Source organism: Leptonotus elevatus, chromosome 1 (genome assembly GCF_054856555.1).
Source record: "Leptonotus elevatus isolate MCC_2025b chromosome 1, RoL_Lele_1.0, whole genome shotgun sequence".
Classification (NCBI taxonomy): Eukaryota; Metazoa; Chordata; class Actinopteri; order Syngnathiformes; family Syngnathidae; genus Leptonotus; species Leptonotus elevatus.
This window is the reverse complement of record NC_141239.1, coordinates 27,696,658-27,719,033: the sequence shown is the minus strand read 5'-3', so window position 1 is coordinate 27,719,033 and position 22,376 is coordinate 27,696,658. Positions and strand designations below refer to the sequence as shown.

Here is a 22,376-nt window from a genome sequence, read left to right as displayed (position 1 = left end):
ATCTAATAATAATAATAATAGTGCATATATGGGAGGAGTTCGGTGAGGCCATGGAAAACGACTTCCAGACGGCTTCGAAGAAATTCTGGTCCACCCTCCTGCGTCTCAGGAGAGGAAAGCAGTGCGCCATTAACACTGTGTATAGTGGAGATGGGGTGCTGCTGACCTTGACTCAGGACGTTGTGAATCGGTGGGGAGAATACTTTGAAGACCTCCTCAATTTCACAGACACGTCTTCCTTTGAGGAAGCAGGGTATGGGGACTCTGAGGTGGGCTCCCCTATCTCTGGGGTCAAAGTCACTTAGGTGGCAGGGCCCCGGGGGTGGATGAGATCCGCCCGGAGTTCCTAAGGGCTCTGGATCATGTGGGGCTTTTCTTGGTTGACACGACTCTACAACATCGCGTGGACATCGGGGACAGTGCCTCTGGATTGGCAGACCGGGTTGGTGGTCCCCCTTTTTAAGAAGGGGGGCCGGAGGGTGTGTTCCAATTATAGAGGGATCACACTCCTCAGCCTCCCTGGTAAGGTCTATTCAGGGGTGCTGGAGAGGAGGGTCTGTCGGGAAGTCGAATCTCGGATTCAGGAGGAGCAATGTGGTTTTCGTCCCGGCCGTGGAGCAGTGGACCAGCTCTACACCCTCTGTAGGGTCGTCGAGGGTGCATGGGAGTTCGCCCAACTAGTCCACATGTGCTTTGTGGACTTGGAGAAGGCGTTTGACCGTGTCCCTTGGGGAATCCTGTGGGGGGTGCTTCGGGAGTAGGGGGTACAGAGCCCCCTGATACGGGCTGTTCGGTCCCTGTACGACCGATGTCAGAGTTTGGTCCGCATTGCCGGCAGTAAGTCGAATTTGTTTCCAGTGAGGGTTGGACTCCGCCAAGATTGCCCTTTGTCACAGATTCTGTTCTTAACTTTTATGGACAGAATTTCTAGGCGCAGCCGAGGCGTTGAGGGGGTCCGGTTTGGTGGCCTCAACATTGCATCTCTGCTTTTTACAGATGATGTGGTGCTGTTGGCTTCTTCAAGCCGTGATCTCCAACTCTCTCTGGAGTGGTTCGCAGCCAAGTGTGAAGCGGTTGGGATGAAAATCAGCACCTCCAAATCCGAGACCATGGTCCTCAGTCGGAAAAGGGTGGAGAGCCCTCTCCGGGTCGGGGATGAGATCCTGCCCCAAGTGGAGGAGTTCAAGTATCTTGAGGTCTTGTTCACGAGTGAGGGTAGGTTGGAGCGGGAGATCGACAGGCGGATCGATGCAGCGTCTGCAGTGATGCGGACTCTGTGTCGGTCCGTTGTGGTAAAGAAGGAGCTGAGCCGAAAGGCAAAGCTCTCGATTTACCGGTCGATCTGTGTTCCTACCCTCACCTATAGTGACTGATAGAACAAGATCTCGGATACAAGCGGCCAAAATGAGTTTCCTCCGCAGGGTATCCGGACTCTCCCTTAGAGATAGGGTGAGATGCTCGGTCATCAGGGAGGCACTCGGTGTCGAGCCGCTACTCCTCCGCGTTGAGAGGAACCAGTTGAGGTGGCTCGGGAATCTAGTTCGGATGCCTCCTGGACGCCTCCCTGGAGAGGTGTGCATGGGTCCCATCGATGGGAGGCCTCGGGGACGACCCAGGACACGCTGGAGAGACTCTTTCGGCTGGCCTGGGAACGCCTTGGGATCGCATCGGAGGAGCTGGCTAAAGTGGCTGGAGAGAGGGAAGTCTGGGCTTCCCTGCTAAAGCTGCTGTCGCGACCCGACCCCGGATAAGCAGTAGATGATGGATGAATGGATGGATGGATGGATGATCTAATTATTCGATAGAGTGACGCACGAATTTTTAGACCAGAAGGCAGCACTTGAGAGAATTGGGCACAGTAAATATAATACAGCCCCATTATAATCAACATTACTTGCTTAAGTGGACAATTAAATTGCAGTCGCATGTCTACTAGATCAAATGTAATTGAAAATCTATTCAATATGATTAGGTTAAATTTAGCACAATTCTTCCATATTTACAGCCCACTTGTGTAAAATGTACACACAAAGAGCCATTTTGACTTAAATAAGAGAAGCAGAACAGCCCAAATAAGGTCCAAGATGTTTGTCATGTGCAGCAATGTGTGCTTGCAATGACAGCGGATGTCTCCGCTACGTTTCAGGTTCAGTCACCACCCCGAGCTTAATTCGCCGCTTCACTGCATCTGTCCAGATGTCTAATCCACCGGGATAATCCTCAGATTCTGCAATGCCTCCAGGAGATTCAGGCAAGAGAGGGGATACCAGAAGTAAACCAGGGGTGGTACTCTTTGTACCCCTTGCTGTGACCCAAATGCGCTCTCTCCATTACCACGTTAAGCCCAAATGTGTTGAACGTTGTACACTCTGCAGTAGACAACGAGGAGGATTTATGGTGAAACTAAAGCACACAACAAAGACAGATTTCGGAGGTGTAATTAACGCCAGGGAGTGTTGTTTACAACTGTGATTATGCCGAAGGCTCCTGAGTTTATAATCAGCTTTACGACGTGACTGATTGAGCAATAGAAACCTAAATAAATGAAGAGAGAAGACCCCAAAAAAAAAACTCACCACAGCTGTAGCCAAGCTGGCTCCCAGTGAGGCCCAGCTCAGGAACACAGACAGTACCACAAAGGCCATTATCCTGCGTAGGGAAGATTTACACACAATCAAACGACCGCTAAGATAAGACGGACAGTCCATTTTTCTTGCAGTTGTTCTAAACTTCATATGAATTATTATCTTGTACATACTTTCATTATAGTGACCTGTGCGCCATTAAAAGATACATGCTAAACCAATTATGGTACTAATTAAAAGCTCTGACATAATTGTGACAAAAAAAAAAAAAAGAAGTCCACAGCAAACAGAGTCATTGACATATTGTAATATTGCTGTAATATGATCGTCCGCGCCCAATATTCAATATAACTGCCACTTTGAACAATAGAAGATGATGATGAGAAATAAGTCTAGAGGAAAAAATAAATAAATAAATCATACCGTGCTTGGTCGTGCATGGGCAGTGTCATACAACTATTGCAAGCGCCAATTAATAAGATAATAAACACCATGTACAATAGAAATCAATACAAGTATAATGATCCATAAAGTATGAAGAAAGTCCATGCCTACAATGTGCTACGTTGTGTACACTTGCAAGTGAGTGGCTGAGATTGCGTTATTGATTTTTTTTTAATTGTGTCGATTATTTCTACCAATTTTAGTAATTCTGTTGTGTAACGTGGCCACTTTTACTGAATAACTGGTGAGGAGAGCGATCACATTACTGTCATTAAATTTCTACATTGTGTGCATATGTCCATGTGTGACCAAGTCGGTTTCAAATGTGTGGGAAACACTGAGTCAAGAAACACTAAAGTGCAGAAACTCAAAATAAACCCACTCCTTATAGGAGATGGATGTCACACGGGCCACAAACCACATCACGCCTGTTGTGTTAACTGTCAACTGCCAACTTTTTGGGGGGTTCATTAAGCTCGTTACGGACAAGTGAACTTCCCTTCTAATGGATCCATGAAGGCAGCAATAGCAGCACTAGGCTTGGGTTCTCAGCTGACTCCTCAGACCTCCTTGAAAAAGCAGCAATAAAGAAGTCTGAGAGCACTTAATAATTAGTTAAGGGAGCCGCATGCTCATCCGGCCGCGGGCCCGATCAATAGGCATTAGCGAGCTGCATCAGCTCGGGATGATGAGGAGGAGGAGGAAGAGGAAGAGGAGAAGGAGGAGGAAGCGGCGTCTCGTCTGCTAGCGCCCAACGCGTGGGCAGTGCTAAATTGGCCAAATGTGATAGGAAGTCTGGACCGTGTGCTCGGTAATCCATCATCCTTGTCATGCTGTTTTTCTTTAAGCATTGTCTGAATGCATAAGTAAGCTACGCTAGCAAAACACGGTCAAATATGCTTAACGCGTCCCCAAATATTGCACTTTTCAGAAAACAAACAAAAAAGGAACATGTAGAAGTGATGTCATAGAGCTTAAAGTCTGAAGAGGGCTACTTTAAATGGTATGGGGGGGGGGATTGTTTTACTGGCATTATAGGCCTCAATTAATTGCTTTTATTTATTTTTTGGTGTGGTTGAAGTGGTTGACAGTTTCTCTATGGATTATATAATATAGATAGAGAATCGATAGGTAATATAATAAATAACTAAATCATATTAATATTACGAATAAATAATAACAATAATAATAATAATAATAATAAAATAAATAAATACAAATACATCAAATAATATAATAATAAATAATACTAATTACCCGTGTTTGTGTTCTAATCGTTTATTCAATTATTCTTCATTAATCAATAACATTCCTTTGTCAAATGTTTTGTTAAATATTTGAAATAATTTGGTTAAATACTAATCATAGCCGAATGTGACATTAGTCTGAATCGAACGAAAGTCACTGAGGAAATAAACGGTGATGCAAGTGATACTTCATATTCATAATATGATATCATCTTTTTGTTCCTGTTAATGGCGTGATCATATGGAACGTCAGAGTCTGTCTGCAGCCGACTCATTTGCGATAACTGGCAAAGACAAAGAACAAAAAGCAGCAACAATAGATTAAAACTCACATGATAAGCAGCCAGCGACACTGCTTGGCCATCCCCAAGCACACGGCCAGACAGATGAGCAGATCCAGGATCAGCAGGAGAAGGTAGGTCAGCCATCTACAAGACACCAAACACTTGTCACTTCTGCAGCACAACTAAAGTCTGCAAGTGCTGCTTGAATGTGTGTTTTACGCCCCGAGATCCGAGATCAGTGTCAGATACATCAGATTTCTTGCCTCTTAGTTATAGCCCCATCTGCTTGCTGTTGTAATTTGCAGCCTTTGGGCTCAATAATTCAACAGCACAAATCCATAGACATTAAATTTTCAAGCTCTGAAAATGTCCTTTGCGTGGCACGTCAGGCTGGACTGTAAGTGCATGTGTGTGAGTGTGGGAGATGTTGTGCACGTCCTCCAGCCAACTCCACCTGGCCAGCTAGTGGCGTAAATCTAACGAGAGCAACAACAAAATATCGATTCCTTACAATTTAGAAGATACAGAGTCGACGCACACTCGCTGCTGCATGTCCAGGGTAATAATTCTTCACATTAAGGTCACTGGGGAGTATGCAAGAACATCCTGAGGCCTCAACATATGGAAAAGAACTCTATGTATATACTTCATCTGCATAAAGACACCACTTAGCGGTGTAACGATACAGGCTCCAGCGATGACTTCAGCTACGGAAGAGGCGATAAAAAGGAGGGCGAGTGAATCAAATAACAGCGCGTCGGCTGTAACGCTGGCCGCTCATCAATAAAGCACGGCCACGGGCTGGCTCGTAGCTCAGTCGGCCGCATGAAATCCAATAACGGCGCCGGGGAAAACGGATGCCAGGCTGCGTCGAGTGGAGTCCACAAGAACAAGACGATTATTTGGTAAGAAAGAACACACTGAGTGGACACATGAGCCAAATTAATGGCGGTGCTATATTAGGTCAGTGGCTGCAAGGAATGAGAACTATTTGCTATTATAAAACGTCAAATGGAGAGGTTCAAATACCATTGATCGGGGAGGCAGCTATTTAATTTTTGTTTGGCTTATCACAAAAGCTGGACCATCACACAATGCACACTGTATGTGAGAAGACAACACAAACATACATGGGAAGTAACATGAAGTAGAAATCCTTTTGTCAAGTGTCATTTTTACATCAATTAAAAAATTAACAGTTAAGGCCTTTTCACACTGCACTTAGCCACACAGAGTGCGTCGTTGACGAGCCTGTTAATTATGCATGTGCTACGAGGGCTCAAGGACACAATGCAGAGCCATGTCAAAGTGTAAGGCACATTCAATAGGATAGGGACTGGCAGAGTGATTTCAGAGTGCTAACAGCAGTAAAGCAACAAGCAGGAAAAGCCTTTCTGCTACTTCCTGGATTATGGGCAAGAGTGTGTCGCTAGTGTTGTTCCGATACCGATACCGGTATTGGGAGAGGCCCCAATACTGCATTAAAACAGTGGTATCGGCATCAGTAAGTACTAAAAAGTAACATGCTGATAGCATTATTTCCAACGCAATACTGTATAGAACTTTGGATGCAGGATCTTGTGTCTTGCTTGTACACGACATTCACTGATGTGTGACGTGTTCACTGCGTGTTGAGCCAAGATATCCTGTTGGCCCTTGAATACTCTGAAGCAATGGCAGGGCAGATTTTTCATGTTGGAAAAAAAACCTAGGTATCGGTACGCTATTAGCCGATATTGCAAAACTGGGTATCGGAGTCTGTATCGGGGGCCAAAAAACGGTATCGGAACAACACTAGATGTTACCCTTTTGCGCTGCCCCGCAGTGAACGCCAAGTGCAGTGTGAAAAGGCATTTACACTCATTGAAGTCCATCTAGGGCTGCAGCAGCAATCAAATATTTTTTCATAACTGAATAGTCTATATAACATGTACAAGTGAGGTGCAGCTACCAGGAAGATAAATAACCCCCCCTCCTTCCCCCAAGTCGACGAATACTTCAGGTTCGGGTAGACAGGTCAAAAGTCAACTCACGTTCTGCCATAAACGTTTTTCTTGCCTTAACTTGCTATCAAAGTGAAGCTGGTGTTTTGTTATGTTTACACATGCAAATAACCTTTGCATACCTCCTACGTTAGTGGTCACATTTGACACTCACAAGTGTTTTGTTTAAACAGTATCGTAAAGCACTGTGAGGCAGCACAGTGGATATGAATGGTTGTCTATCTACAGTATATGTGCTGGATAGACTACAACTTACCCGAGATCCTTAATCAGGGCAAGAGTAAAAAAAAATAAAAAATAAATGAGAAAAGAGAAAATGAGCAGCTATGCTACTCTGCAAAAATCGAAGTAAATAATTAAATTTTGCAGGTGCATCTCTGCAATGAGGCGTATGTAAAAACTACGATAACAAATTCACCGGCTTTTGGGGGGGAAAAAAGAGAAAGAAAATAACACACTTTCACAAGTTAAAGCCTCTGAGTCATCTCATATTCCCTGCCAAAATTATCATTGAATTCCATATTCATTTGCACTCATTTGCAGTTGATTGGCTTTAAGTTTTTCCTCATGTTTATTGAAATTGTTTTTGCCATCCTCACTTTTCTTCTCCCTTCGCTGTTCAAGTCAAATAGGAATTGCACTCAATTAGAGCGCCATTCGGGCAAGTAGGAGACAGTCAACAAACACTCGTCAAAACACTAACCACACACAGAGCTTCATTTTGGCACAATTTAGTCTGCAGTCAGGTAAAAAAAAAAAAAGTGTTAAAGAAATATACATTTCCATTTCCATTTGCTACCACACACACGCACACCACACACCTGTAATACTCAATGAAGGCTGTCTGGGTCGCGACAGCGGTGAGGTCTACATTGGCTTTGCTGAGGTCAGGCAGGGCCGTCAGCTCCCGTATGACGTTGTTCACCATCAGCTGCATGAAGCGCAGAGCCTGAAGGTAGTCGGGCCGCGCCGCAAAGATCTCGTCCAGACGCTCCAGGTGCTGCTTGACACCCGTTCCCGCGTTTCCCAAAGAGCCCGCAGACTAAAAAATCACAAAATAGATTACATTACATCACATTAGATTACATAGATAGATAGATAGATAGATAGATAGATAGATAGATAGATAGATAGATAGATAGATAGTGAGCTAGCTAGCGAGAGATAGCTAGCTAGAGATACAAATCTCTTATTTGCCTATTTATTTGCCAAGAAGTATGTCACAGACATGTTATTAAGACATGTGAGGACTGTTTTAAATTGTGATAAAAATGCATAATGTCTCCTTTAATTTCTAGTTTATCAATACAAGTACTCAAATATGATTATTGAATGATTCACTCAAAAATGAAGGTATAATGTTGATCAAGTTTAAATCTGCACTTTTATACTGATGGGCAACCATGACTGTACTGATTTCCATTTTCTTTCTTTCCTTGGCCATTCGATTTTTCAGTACATCAATAGTGTCTTAAAAGACATCAGTTCCTTGATGGTGGCAAAGGGAACACGCGTCATTTGGAATAAAAACGAGCGCTACCTGGAGGACAGCATGGCCGTTTCCATGTGTCTTTGTGTTTCAAGCAGATAAGCTGCATTAGAAGGGAATATAGACAACAATGCCACGGCAGCTCTGGTATCACGCGGGTCTTTGATAGTGAAAGAACAGCAACATGAAAATTCAGCCTTGACCAAGTTAACAATGCTCAATTTGGATGTAGCAATTCAACATTTGGTTTCTGGATTCCGGTTGTAATTAAGCATGAAACGGATTTATACTAGCCACCAGTTAAGATGGCTACACACAGACTGACAATCGGGCCACATTTTTGCATTCACTATACAGACTGTGCATAGTGATAATCGGGCCAATTTGAGTAACCCCCTCCCCACCGCCACCTTGTGGTCAAAGTTAGCAAAAGCCCGGTTGTTGGCCATTATCTTAAGTGATTAATGTGTGTTAAGAGTCATTTTTCCCTCGCTGACGTGCTTGGAAAAAAGTTGAGGTCAACAATGAGAGAAGTTAAAACTGTTCAGCATTGACGATTGTAAACCCTTACATGTGTGATCAACACGCAGCCGAGCCGCAGACTCTGATTTTGACGTGAAATGTAACGATAGCCTATCAGGATTTTTCTTCAGTCTGGATTCCCCATCAGTCCTAGTATTTCGCCATATGTCGAGTTTAAGTTTAAGGGACTCATGATTGCATCTTTACGTGTGGTGTGCTGTGTTGCTCACACTGTAAGAGCAGATTTTTTTCCCTCGCCATTTGTCGGATGTCTCAAATTTTGACAATCAGTTATGATTCAAAAACTTCTTCTTTTTTTTTTTAATCAGTATATTAGAACCATCCATTTTGGATCCAGGTTTTGTATTGGCCCATCATTAAATTGTACCAAATGATGGAGGGAGAGCGTATTAAGATCACTTTAAGCCAAATAAATTCCAAAAATCCAGTATCAGTTGAGCACTAAACTTACTTGTGTACACACATACACAGGCGCACATACACAGCTTTGTCGTGTTCTCTTTAGTAGAAAGCTCGAGTTAATCTGAACAGATGTTGTTTTTCTCATCTACAAGACTCCTCGATGTCTTTATCTCTCGTACTTTCACACCCGAGACCCCCGAAAAACACGCTCGAGCGTGCCCTGCGCCACTGTTCATTCTCACGCAGTAAAAAACACCCACCGTGCAGAAGATAAACACTCTCCTCGACACTCAAACTTTGCCAACAGTTGATTACATTCTAGCCGGTGAGAGTCTACTGCGTAAGAGAGAGGGCGAGAGATGAGGTTGAAAAAAGATACGAGCCCATCCTCCATCCACTCCATCACTCCTCTCGAGGGATGGGAGAGCGTGCGAGTGCCAGTAAAGCCCTCGCAAACATCACCTCCTCCCCTCTTGGTCGTCATAACGTCCCCAATCTTATCTGCACGCTAGTGGGCTTGATTGGAAGACATGGAGTCCGTCAGCTCTCTACTGTGGGTGGACGCCTTGCCTTAATCGCAGCTGTCCCACCTTCCTTGACAGCAGATTACAGACCGTGGATATCAAGGAATACTAGAGAGCTGGGTGAAAACATAAAAAATAAATAAATCACAAACTATTAGAGACTATGAGAAAGAGGATGCAATAATAACTACAGGGTTGGACATTAGCTGGGGCTCCGCTATCTTTGGCAATTAGTAGTACCTACCTTTAGAATGTGGTAGACCGGGGGATTACAAATTTCAAAGTCATGGCGGCCAAAAATGGCCCAAAAGTGCAACTTTTGTTTCGGACCGAGTTACTTAAATGACCGAAGCAAGCCGCCAAAAACAGGATGTTGTGATGAAACAAGAAAATAATCAAAAACATGACAGGAACAAACTTAACGAGAATGATGACGCTAACTTAAGCCCGGTCAAAGCTAGCAATAATAGCTTCAAACCAGTCTCAGCCTGCCCACAGAATAGTGGCGAGCAACAAGAGCGGCGATGCAAAGTTGATACCCAATTATAGTGTCCAATATTGCACGAACAACAGCTGTGTGCCAAAAATAACTTCAAAGTTTTAGAGCAATACACACAAACACCAACAGACATATGTTCAACAAATTATGTAATTTTACTTTTAATATTTTAACTTTTTTTTCTAATAATAATCTTTTTTTGTCCTAGAATGTCAGATTTCCCACACAATTATGCTCTTAATACTGAATTTAATTCTCATATTATGAATGTAATCAAATAAAATTGCAGCATGTGTCTCATAAAATAATACTGCAATGATATTCTCAAAAATTCTCTCTCATATTTTTTCCTTCATACATTTTATTAGGAATTAATTCTCGTAATATATTGTCCTTTTTTTTTTTTACCTTAATGTTACGGATTTTCTCCCAATATGAGGAATTTATCTCTAAAATAAAAACAATTCTTGTAATATTTATTCTTTTTTTTTAAGCAATGTTATTTACATAATGCTATGTATTTATTCACATAAATGTTTCAAAAATAATTTCAAAATGTCCACACAATCGTAATATTATGCAAGTTAACTCTTGATATTTAAATATTATTCTTATGAAATCAAGTTTTTTTCTATCTTAGCTCATTCACTGCCATAAATTCATTAAAAAAAAAAGATTATTAAAAATTTGTGGCGGTTAAAATTTTTTAATCGCATGACTTCACTAGTCAACTCACGATTAATCACAAATACTATATCTGCTCTAAATGTACAATAAAATGTTTTATAGGTTTTCATACTCTTGTTAACAAAAGTGAAAAAATGTTAAACTAATATAAATTGTTAAAATTAATTTTTGACTTTTGTCGCCATCAATGGCAGTGAATTAATTAAAAAAAAAAAAGAAAAGAAAAGATTATTAAAAATTCGGGACTAAAATTCTTAATTGAAAATAATCGCATGACTTCACTAGTTAACTGTTCTTAATGTACAATAAAAGTTTTTTTATATATTTTTTTTACTCTTGTTAACAAAAGTGTGGGGAGGGGGGGAATGTAAAACTAATATAAATAGTTTAAATGATTTTTTTACGTTTATAGCAGTCAATGGCAGTGAATGAGTTAATTTTGCAATTTTTTACCTCATATCACGACTTTATGCTTTTGAAACTTGAGTTCATACTTGTAACTAGAAATGGGCGAGTACCAATAGCAGGTATTGCTATTGGCCAATACCAGCCTTTAAAAAAAAAAGAAAAAGTTATTGGTACTCGTGGCAACCGTTTTACGATCAGGAAATATAAATTAGACATTAGAAGAATAGAAAACGGATATTAATTCCATGCAATTTTAAAGAAAAAAAGCTACATTGGGATACATGGGTGTTTCTGTAAAATGATCATACATTTTGGGGGAAGCGTCTTGTTCTTGGTAATGGTGGTATTGGTCTGGAAAAAAAAGTAGTATCGAACATTCCTGCATGTAACATTAACTCTGTAGGTCTTTTTCTTAATTTAATGTATTCATTTGCATAAAATTATGTAATATTGCAAATGGTGAATCTTTATTACAACCTCCTCAATTGATCTGCCTTTATTGCCTTTGTTCTTGTCTAATTCCTTTCTTCTTGGAATTCTATGAGTGTGTTATTGCAACGTTACTATTTACTTCCGCTTAAGTGAGGCCCTAATAGCTCTTCATACTGGTAGTTTAGTATAGTCTCTCTGCGGCAATTGTGTCAATACAACCGTAAACAAAGTTCACAGCGGTCGAGATGCACGGTGAAATAGGAGCAGGCAATGCATCGTGAAAAGTAGAGTCATTACATTCTGAGAAATCACAGATGGCTTTCAAAGAAGAAGAACTGTATACAAGTGGAACTGCATTTGCAAATTGAAAGCATACATTCTAATATGTTCTCTACTTTGCTGCTGCACTTAAACGCTCGTAATGGTAGCGTGTTGCAAGAAAGACATAAAGGAGGCCCGGGAGCCATCAAAAGCCTCCTCTTCAACAGCAAAATAAGAATGGAAAAAAAAAAAAGTCCTCGGAATGTAATCTGTTCTCTCTGCGACACATGAGGATAACTCGCCGAATGTGAGAGTGCATATTTTAGGTCGAGATGAGCTATCAGACAGAGCCAAACAGCGTAAATCACTGACATCACACGCGCCTCGCGCGGGAGATTACATCGCTTTAGGGCCTATTTGCTTTGCACCAACCCTGCGAGGGGAGCACAGGCGGGAGGAGGGAGTACATTTGGAATACTACAGAGGCAAAGGCCAAAAGAGGACAAGTTAAATAACTGATATCAACCTACCTGCCTAGAATCGCAGTATTTTTGTGTGTAAAATAAGACAATTCAGGGGGCCCTCAGTTTATGTTTTGAGGTTTAGAACAATGGATGAGGAACTAGTTTTCGAATATGTTGTCCCGAGGCTCAAGAAGCCACTTTCACTCATTGCTGTTTTTCACGTTATTGCTTATATGGATGGTCGAAACAAATTATGTAATATAACGTTGTGCATTTGGTGCAGTAGGTTAGTGACAGACAAGAATCGCCGTACATCACCCCAAATAAGGAAATAGAGATCCGGATGGTGACGCCACGCGTCCCAAAATGGGCGTTAGCGAAGTGATTTTGGCAGCATAGAAAACGTGTCTGCCACTTTGAGTAAATGGCAAACGCCACACTTCAACAATGATCGACAGCTGTTGTGGACCAGCTGCCACAACGAGAAGTGGCAACAAAAAAAAGCAGATGCTAACTTGCCTGAAGCTAGCCTCCTACTGTAAGAGGCTAGCGTCAGGCCAGTTACCACACGCAAAATGTGGGGGAAATAGGCCTAATCTGTTTCGTTCGTTTGTGCTGCTACGGTTAATAGATATCACACAGTTGAATTTATTAACTGACCAACACCATAGAATTTTCATGGCATAAATGACGCCAGTGTCAGATGAATTAGCAGCTGCTAAATTGCTAACGTACCTGAAAAACACTGCCAAGACTTGCGTGAAACTGCTAACTAAAAGGCTTGTAAAGCCTTTGTATGATCAGATTTGTAAGCACTCACCAGTGTAAAGGAGGGGGTAATTCCGTGTGGCAGCACTTAAATTTAGTTCCGTCTCGGTGCGTTGTGAGTCTCCTTAAGAGTAGGGATGCACCGAAATGAACATTTTTGTCCGAAACCGAAAACCAAAAGTGAGAAATGCTTGGCCGAAAACCGAAACGCAGAAAAAAATGATGCCAATTTTTACTATCATTGGATTTATTTTTAATTGATTACAATTATATTATTATAAAATATTTATTTAGCACTGGCATTTTAACAAAGCACAAAATAAATTTAAATGTGCCCACACCGCAGACATGTTGGCTAATGGTACATTAAACACCAAACGCGGGGTGAGCATTTTCTGGCGGTATGATTGCACTTTATAGTCAATGTAGTTCGCACGGGCTGGCACAAATGCGTGTGGTACGGATGACGCGTTTTTATTCGGAGCTGGACATGGCACTTAAAATCCACACTTTCACAGATTCACCAACATTTAAAAATAAATAAATAATAAATACATTTCTTCGCACCAGCCAATCGGGTTTGGGAACGGACTGCAAAGTCACACACAGCGTCCCGTACAGGTCTGTAGCCACCAGGAGATAGCGGTAAGTGTTTACTTGTTTAGAACTGTTGATAGCAACAGTGCTAGCATTAGCTAAAGTATTTAGCACCGCCACGGCCGGAATGCCAGCGAAAAAAAGAAAGTGCTCGAGGGGCTCAAATCAAATGAAAAAAGGGAGGCGCTGCAGGAGACCCTAAAGTGCTGTACCGTAGTATACCAAGTGACACCTTCCTCCGGTTACACATGTTTCAGACAACACACAATTGTATACATACACATTTACAGATCAAACTATACACACACACATTCGCAATCCCAATGTGACTCCACCTGCTGCCATTAAAAGCATTAAAGATATTCCAGTCTCCTGATTCTCTGACCAGAATCAACGGTCCATACTACCCGCCTCAGTCAGCATAAATTCTCTATATTAATGTGGACAACACTATATTACCCATGCCACTCTCTCATGTCTCTTTATGTAAACAAACTGCATACACACATTGCATTATGTATTTATTTATTTATTTATTTATTTAGTAAGGCTACAGTACAAAAAGGTACTGTTTGTTACAAGGAGAAAATGCAGATGTTAAAATAAAATAAAAATCTTTTGGTTATAGAATGAGTTATTCATTTAGTTAAAAATAAGATTTGCATTCTTTACTGATCCTGATTATCTGTGACCTAAACTCTGAGTGTGTACATCGGAGTATGTATAAGGACATACAGTACACAAACCATCACACACTATCACTTAGCACAAGGGAGAGGCTTAGCATCCATTAAAAGCACCTCCTTCCTCCCCACTGAGCCTGGCGAATAACTTTGGCGAATGCAGGTCAGGGCCAAAACACATGCAGAGACGATCCCTATTAGGCAAAAAGCGGATTGAGACCTCCTGCGGGGAGGCGCCTCCACATCTGCGGCAAGCTACGACTCGACTGTGATTTGCTGTTTTGCGAACTTGGTGTCACAGTGCTCGGAAATGAGCAGGTTGTGCTGCACTGTCACTAAAAAGACTCGTTAGAAGACTTGGAAGATAAAGATATGACAATAGACATTTTTTATGACTTCAGACATACTCAGTGTCACACACACGTTTTACTATCTTTGTGGGGCCATCTCATTGACATAATGCATTTCCTAGCCCCTTCCCCTAACCATCAAAAATGTTTGCCCCCATTCCTTACCCTAACCTCAACCATAACCCAATTCAAACCTAAACTCTAAAACCAAGTCTTGACCCTCAAAAAGAGGTCTAAACTTGTGGGGCCCAGCAAAATGGCCCCACGTGAACGGGTGGGCCCCACAAATCTGTGAAATCTTAAAATGTTGGCCCCACTTTGTAACAAAAACAAAACCACGTACACACACACACACACACACACAGAGATCTTCTTTCTACTCCAGAAATTACACACACACATAAAAAAAAAATGTATTGCACTGAATTGCAGTTGTGTTACGTGGATTGTTGCTCAAGTTCTCAAAGTTCTGACTGTCTGTGAGGCACCAAAGGCTTCCGAGTGTGTCAGAGGGAGGGGGAAGAAGGGTTGAATAAAACACTAGTTGGATGTTTTTTGGGTGTTACGCCCAAGTCGAGCAGACATTAAAATTGATCACCATTCATGCTTGTCACATTTTTAATTATTGCAATAATTAAAAATGTTCAAATTTGCACACACAAAAAAGAACAGTAAAAAAATTAAGAAAAAATATAGTAAAATAAGAAAATTTTTACTTAGCATAAGCAAAATTATCTGCCAACAGAACAAGAGAATTTTACCTGGAAGATTTTGAAAAAAAGGAAACTAATACTAGGCCTATATGAACCACAGAGGTCTTGAAAATAGTATTTTTAGACTAAAAACAACTAATATTTTTTCAAGCTGTAATATATAGAACTATTTTCTTAAAATACATACTATTCATTTATGTTTGGCCAACTTAGCCTGAGTGTCAAGCAGGGAGGTAACGGGTCCCATTTACTGTATTTGGCATGACCCAGTCAGGGACTGAACCTAGAACCTCCCAGTCTGAGGGTAGACACTACCACTAGACCACTAGTGCATTTAGTGAAAAGAGGAAAAATGTGCTTAGTAAATGTAATGAAACTACAAACTGATGATTTTTACAAGAAAAAAATGCTTACAATAAATAGCTATATTGCACATTTGTCTGACAGTTTTCAGACTTGTATTTTTTTCATTTTATCTTATTAATAGATATGCAAAATCTTAAAATGAGAAAATGTTGATGTTGGTTAGTCATCTTAAAAGATGGATAATGTTTGTTTTAAGCCTCTGAGTTCTTAAAACTGGCTGTACTCAATGCCAAGACTGCTTGATCAAATAAAAATAATTAAGTAATAAGTATCTTAAAATAAATACATTTTTCTGACAATCCTATTTTAAGTAAAAAAATAACTTTTCAGAGCAAAAAAAGCAAATTTAAGTTAAATTTAAGAAATTATATCTTACTTACGATAACAGTTTTTTTTTCTTTTTTCGAACTTAGCAGAGATGGTTACAGAGTGAGTTTCAGGTGGTTGCAGCAGAGACCTTTAAAATACACACATTTTCACCAGGGTACACGCACTTGCCAACATTGGTGGTGTTTTGAGCAAGTTGAGGCTCCCAAAAAGGCAATTCATATGTTTGAAAAAAAAAACAATGCACCAACTTCGTTTCATTTTAATTGATTTGGTTAATAATAAACAACTAGAGGCAATTGGAGACTATATGAGTATATACAGTAAGTAAATGACGGCATCTCTTACCAGGCTGTTGATGCTGCCCAAAGTGCGATTGGCGTTGTAGATGGAGTAGGTTAACTGGTACACGCCGTCGTTGGTCTCACTGTTTCCATAGAAACCCACTCCCACAGCAGAACTGTGAATAAAATGAGGGGCACAGCATAAAAAAAGGTGCGCTCCTCTGTCAGGCTGTGATCAGAGTACATTCAGTAGACTTCAACACTTTAATGCCGTAAACCAGGACCACCAAAGGTTTTGTTGGCTACTGGGGGGCATGACACTTACAAAGCACTGGGGGTTAGACCCTGCTCTCCTACATGTTCACATAACCACATCTAGTGAGAGCTGAGGTCAGTTACATACTCCAGGACATATTTGTAATTTGATTTTGATACAGTATAACTTTTGTGACACAATCTTATAACTTATGATTGCTGGTGACTATTTTCACAGATGAACAGAGAGGAAAGATCACTCCTAGTTTTAGCACACCCCACACCACAAAATTATAATGGATAATCTTTGCGATAATCCAGAAGGGAAAATCGGGCTCAAAATCGTGTGTATCCAGCATTAGAGGACCCTAACCCTAAACCATGGCGGCTATTTGATGAATGTAAAAATGTAACAATGTGCATCTCCTCAAAACCACTCCCCATCACGAACCAATAGCCAGTCAGTCAGTCAGTGGAAAGCTACCAGTGGGATTGTCTACCTCCTGCGTCACTGTCCACTAATCTCATTGTTCTTGGCGACTCACCTTGACCCTGGATGGAATTCCAATCTTGGCTCCTAAGTCTACTCCACGTTAGGATCCACTCACCTAACTTGTGAGCGAGCGCTCCAGCTTGTGAAGTATCGTAATTGATACTCGAGCGACTAATGCTCCAAATATGCTGATGGAACTCCTACGATCCTCCTTGGGATCAAAGACGCAGCAGAACTGTGTCACTTATCTGAAAATGTGCCTGCCTGGAATACACCAGAGCCCGTGGTTCCAGTTAGGCTGCTCTAATAGTGAGATTAGAGCACATCAAGGCAAGGGATATCAGTCAAAATGGAGTGATAAGGTCACACTTGACAACCTGCCATTCTTCATATCAGACATCTTATCTTGGTCACTGGTCAGGTGGTCATCAGTCCAAACCAGGACACACCTTGGAGTTACATGCATGATGTATTAAAATAGGAATTTATATTTGAATCCTGTAAGGCATTTGGTAAATCTTTAAATAATGAATGAATAGTGAATTAACGTGCACTTTCACATATGAGCAAAGCTTCAAGATATTTGTGTTCCGGCTCATGTGCCGTTATGTGGATGACGTGGGCCTTGATTGATTCCAGAGCCAATCTGGAGGCACATCAGAGGCAATTTTGACACAGTAATGACATGGTAATAACAGTCTAATGAGACGGGGCATCACGAGGCAGACACGTTGATGTTTGTAGGGGGAGGAGAAGCCTTGAATGTAATCTATACTAATAATACACAAGTGGGCGATTGTAGGAATTCATTGACGAGGTTCAAAGCACAACAAAGCATTCCAGTCAAACCAAATAAAACAAACTGACATGATATTGGTGCTCTTTTTAGCTTTGCTTGATCAACTATGGGTAAGACTAACAGTCAAATAATCAATTAGAAAATCAAATAGTCAATTAAAAAGAAAAGAAAAGCAAATGCTCATATTTGAGGAACACAAGTATCACGAAACAATGAATAATTCAAACTGAACAAAGACATCAAGCAGTTGCCCGATGACAACAATAATATGACAATATTGCTACAACAGTTTTATAGCAAAATATTCACGGATCAATTTCTGGATTGCAGTTTTTGGGTATTCTCATGTCGATCAAATTATGGACAATGAGACTATCGAAGAAGAATATCATCGTATACAAATAAAGTTATGATCGCTCCGCGGGCACTGCACAAGACTGCTTATAAGGTTTTTCACTATGGTGATAGTCGTCTCACATCGTTGTGACTAATATGTTAAATCTGGTTTGCCTTCCTTAAGTGCACGTTGACACACACACAATGGCTGACTTTGATTTATAAGGCCCTTCTTGGCATAGCTCCGTCTTATTGAAGAACTTTTCTTCAGAGAACAGCAAGATATTATGTGACATTTTTCATCTTTTTGTTGTCAGAACTGAATTGGGGAAGAATGCATTCAGATTTGCTGCCCCACAGCCTGGAATTCTTTACAGGTTGAATGGGAGCCTTTTGATCCATGCTGACAACAGCGTGAGACCAATTATTAATTATGCTAAAAGATGTATGCACTCTATTTTAAGTCACCGCGCAATTGTAAAAATTGTGTTTCAATTCTTTGTATATCCTCAGTTTTAATGATGCGTGCTGTTGACCTGTTGGCCACGTCATCCTTGTAGCGATCTTCATCTCAATGGGTTTTTATCTGGTTAAATAAAGGGGGATCTTGTTCTTGTTTTTTATTGAGCTAATAAAATATTTTCAATTAGGACCAATCAAGGCTCAAAACTATAAAAGGAGCCGCCTTAAGACAACAACACGTACATTCCATTTTGCAAGCAAGTCATCAAAGTGCTCTCATAAAGAGTTTAAATTCAAGACTCACAGTCTACCGTCTGCCAACTTCTCCCACGTCCAAAATCTTCATTTGTGATTATATGATTCAATTGGATGTCATATGCAGCGGTTTCAGAGAATATGATAGGATTGCCAAAAAATCAAACACAGACAGACAAACAAACGTTTGGCTGAATGGCATCACGCTCAATCACTTAGCGTCACAGCAGGACTTGTGTATGGTATGCTAAGGGCTATGCTAAGAGACTGCACAGTCTTTAAGCAAAAGGATCTTAGAAACACTTAAGAGAAACTGTTAGAAAAAAGCTGAAACTGTCATGAAAAGTGAGCGATTGACAAAAATAATTTGGAAACTCACAAAAAGGTGACTGGCATCAGATATACAATACGTGTAAATTAACAAACTTTTTACTTAGATGTGCTTGAAAATCAGCAGGTTTCTTACTTCATTTCTCAGTTTTATTATTTTTGTTTGACTTGTGCATTTCTTGTTATCAGACACTTGTTGCCTGCACATTTTGGCACTGACGCTCAATTCACACTGACTGCGGAACGGACGCGGTGCGTTTTCCGTACGGCCGCCGCAAGGAATAGAAAGCATTCGAGTCTGCGTGTCAATCCACACCAGCTGAAGTATGCGGTGCGGAACGGATGTGGCGCGGCGGAAGGTTTCCGCAAGCGTTCTATGCGGATTTTCATGAAGCTGACAGGAAGTCGAGCGTCTGCATCAAGGTAGATCCGGTATATTTCAAAATAAAACCATTTGCAAACTCTTTTTTTGGCGGGGAGGGAAGCTAGCTAACTAGATAGCACGACACGAGTCGGACATTTAAGACAAAAAACGAGCTCAGAATAAATTAAACATGACAAAATAACCTATTTAATCACAAAACATACTTACCCATGGTAGTAGTCCCAGAAATATTGTCCAAAAGCATATCGATGTGACAACAGGCAAGTGTGGTTATTATTTACCAATAGGACTCTATATACACGCTTGTTATCGCGTGAACTCAATTCTCCAGCATAAACCCCCGTGATCTTGTAGTCTGGCGGGTGCAGATTTCCGGACAGGGACAGCTCACACAACGCACGCGGTGTGAAATGCAGTCTGTGAAGATGCCGTACAGAAAACGCACCGCGGCCGTTCCACAGTCAGTGTGAATTGGGCGTAACATTTTGGCAACGAAGATGGGGCTTTGCCTCGCGCCGCTGTCCTCATTCCTCGCCGCCAGGCCCATGGGCCTATCTGCATGGATATATTAAGAATAATGGCAAGGCTAACCACTACTCTCATCAACAAATATCTTATATTTGTGTTCTCTGACTAGTGCGGACATACGAAAACTGTCGTCCTGTTGGCACAACATTTTGGTGACATTTTGTGCCACAGAGTGTAGAAGTCCAGAAATGGCATCAGATTGGTCGGTCTCTAAATTGGCAGCTCGGAAGACAAGATGCCAAAAACAAGATGCTACATTATGGGGCCTATACCCGTTTTTTTCCATGGTTTAACTACCCACAAGTTCAGTTCTCTTTTTGAGGGTCAAGACTTGGTTTGAATTGGATTTTGGTTAAGGCTTAGGGTAAAGTTTAGGGTTAGGCAATTGTGTGTGCAGTTGTGATGGTTAAGGAAATGCATTATGTCAATGAGATGTCCCCACTAAGATACAAAGACAAACGTGTGTGTGTGTGTGTGTGTGCATGCGTGCATGCGTGCGTGCGTGCGTGCGTGCGTGTATGACCAGTCCGACTGACCATATGAAAAGACCTGCGACGACGGCCGACCATGTCACACAGCAGGTCCTTTCGGGCGTTTTGGTGTCTTCGTCGACGTCCCTGCGACAGCAACACAAGCAGACCAAGAAGACCCCCAAAACCAGCAGGCTCACACAGAGGCCCACCGCTCCGACACAGGCCAGGACCACCACAGACTGACAGAAAGAAAGAGAAAACACATTAAAATGTTTATCTTCAAAGAGGAGTATCAACCAGACTTTTTCACTACGTCACACGTACATCCGGAGACCTGTAATTTCAATATTAGTAAACAATACTTTAACTGCCATTTAACCAAGTGCTATGAGAACACAGGTCCAATGAAAAGGTTAGCCTTCTGCTCTATTGCGCTAGTGTTAAAAATGTACATACCAGGTTTGTATTGTTTTACAATACTCAACTAAATGGATCATTTTGATGTGTACCTGGCGCGAGAAAGCAAAGAGTGGAGAGTCTCTGCTGCTGGAATGCACGGATACTGCTTGTGAATGGGGTGATCAAACATTGCCCATTTCTTCTCATTGTGACAATCAGCTTCTTTCATTACCATCACGGCATGTTTTTTTTTGTAATAATAGAAATACTGCTTATATATATATATATATATATATATATATATATATATATATATATATATATATATATATATATATATATATAAATTAGGGGTGTGAATTGCCTAGTACCTGGAGATTCGATTCATAGGTCACGATTCGATTTGATTAATCCAGATGCGAATCTATAAATTGATTATTGCGATTTTTATTTTATTTTATTTTTTTACTCAAATTTAGAGAATACTAATCAGTAAACTTGTACATGTACACTGTAAGATTTGTATGAAAATGTATTTATTTATCTGAAAATTCAGGCTTATAACTGAGCCACTGCATTTAACAAACAGGTTGCAGTCTGTTTCATGTTTGAACAGCACTGAAATTAAATATTAAGGCTTAATGTTCCATTAATATAACATTCTTCCATGCTTAATGTGTGAATCCTAACCGTAAGTAAGACGTTTTGTTGAATATTTCCATAACAATTTGATATTAAAAAATCGATTCGGCTGCATATCGAATCGATTCGAGAATTGCGTGCTGTAATATCGCGATATATTGCCGAATCGATTTTTTCTAACACCCCTAATATATATTTAAATAGTGAACAAAATTTCACTGTGCAAAGTACAGTGACAAAAATGTTTTCTAATGTAATGTAATTCATAGTGTTGCATGCTGTGCGCAATTTCCTGGTCTGCAGCAAAGAGTTGCCAGTTATAATTTCAGACGCGTTGCTCGGTGTGTGTCGGGTCTTGCACACACCTGTGTGGATTCATTTAGATTTTTTGGGAAGCAAACAAACATATACGAGCAAACATTATGAAAAGGTCTTTAGAATGAGATCAGTAGTGTTCACAAAATGTAGGTTTTGTTGGTGGCAGGTTCAGAAGGCAAGGATAATTGATAGAGAAAGCTAGCAGATACTGTGGGAGGCCAGCATCATGTGACGCGTCGACTTTCATTCAGTCTTGTGATTCCAGAGTGTGTGCAGAATTTAAAGCCTGGGGTATGGAGACAAAACACATGCACAAAGAAGAAAGGCAACACTGTGTTGCA

The 22,376-nt window shown here is 40.9% G+C and overlaps 1 protein-coding gene across 2 annotated transcripts in view; it reads right to left on the bottom strand.

The window, feature by feature from the left end:
• Positions 1-22,376, bottom strand: part of ttyh2l (tweety homolog 2, like) — a 43,451-nt gene that overhangs the window by 15,925 nt on the left and 5,150 nt on the right. For both annotated transcript variants that reach the window (XM_086058295.1, XM_086058306.1), the window contains exons 2-6: positions 20,740-20,915; positions 16,425-16,536; positions 7,385-7,605; positions 4,609-4,704; positions 2,577-2,649 (exon numbers count right to left, since the gene is read on the bottom strand). In XM_086058295.1, the coding sequence (XP_085914421.1) occupies positions 2,577-2,649; positions 4,609-4,704; positions 7,385-7,605; positions 16,425-16,536; positions 20,740-20,915 (678 nt within the window). The remainder of the gene's footprint in view (positions 1-2,576; positions 2,650-4,608; positions 4,705-7,384; positions 7,606-16,424; positions 16,537-20,739; positions 20,916-22,376) is intronic.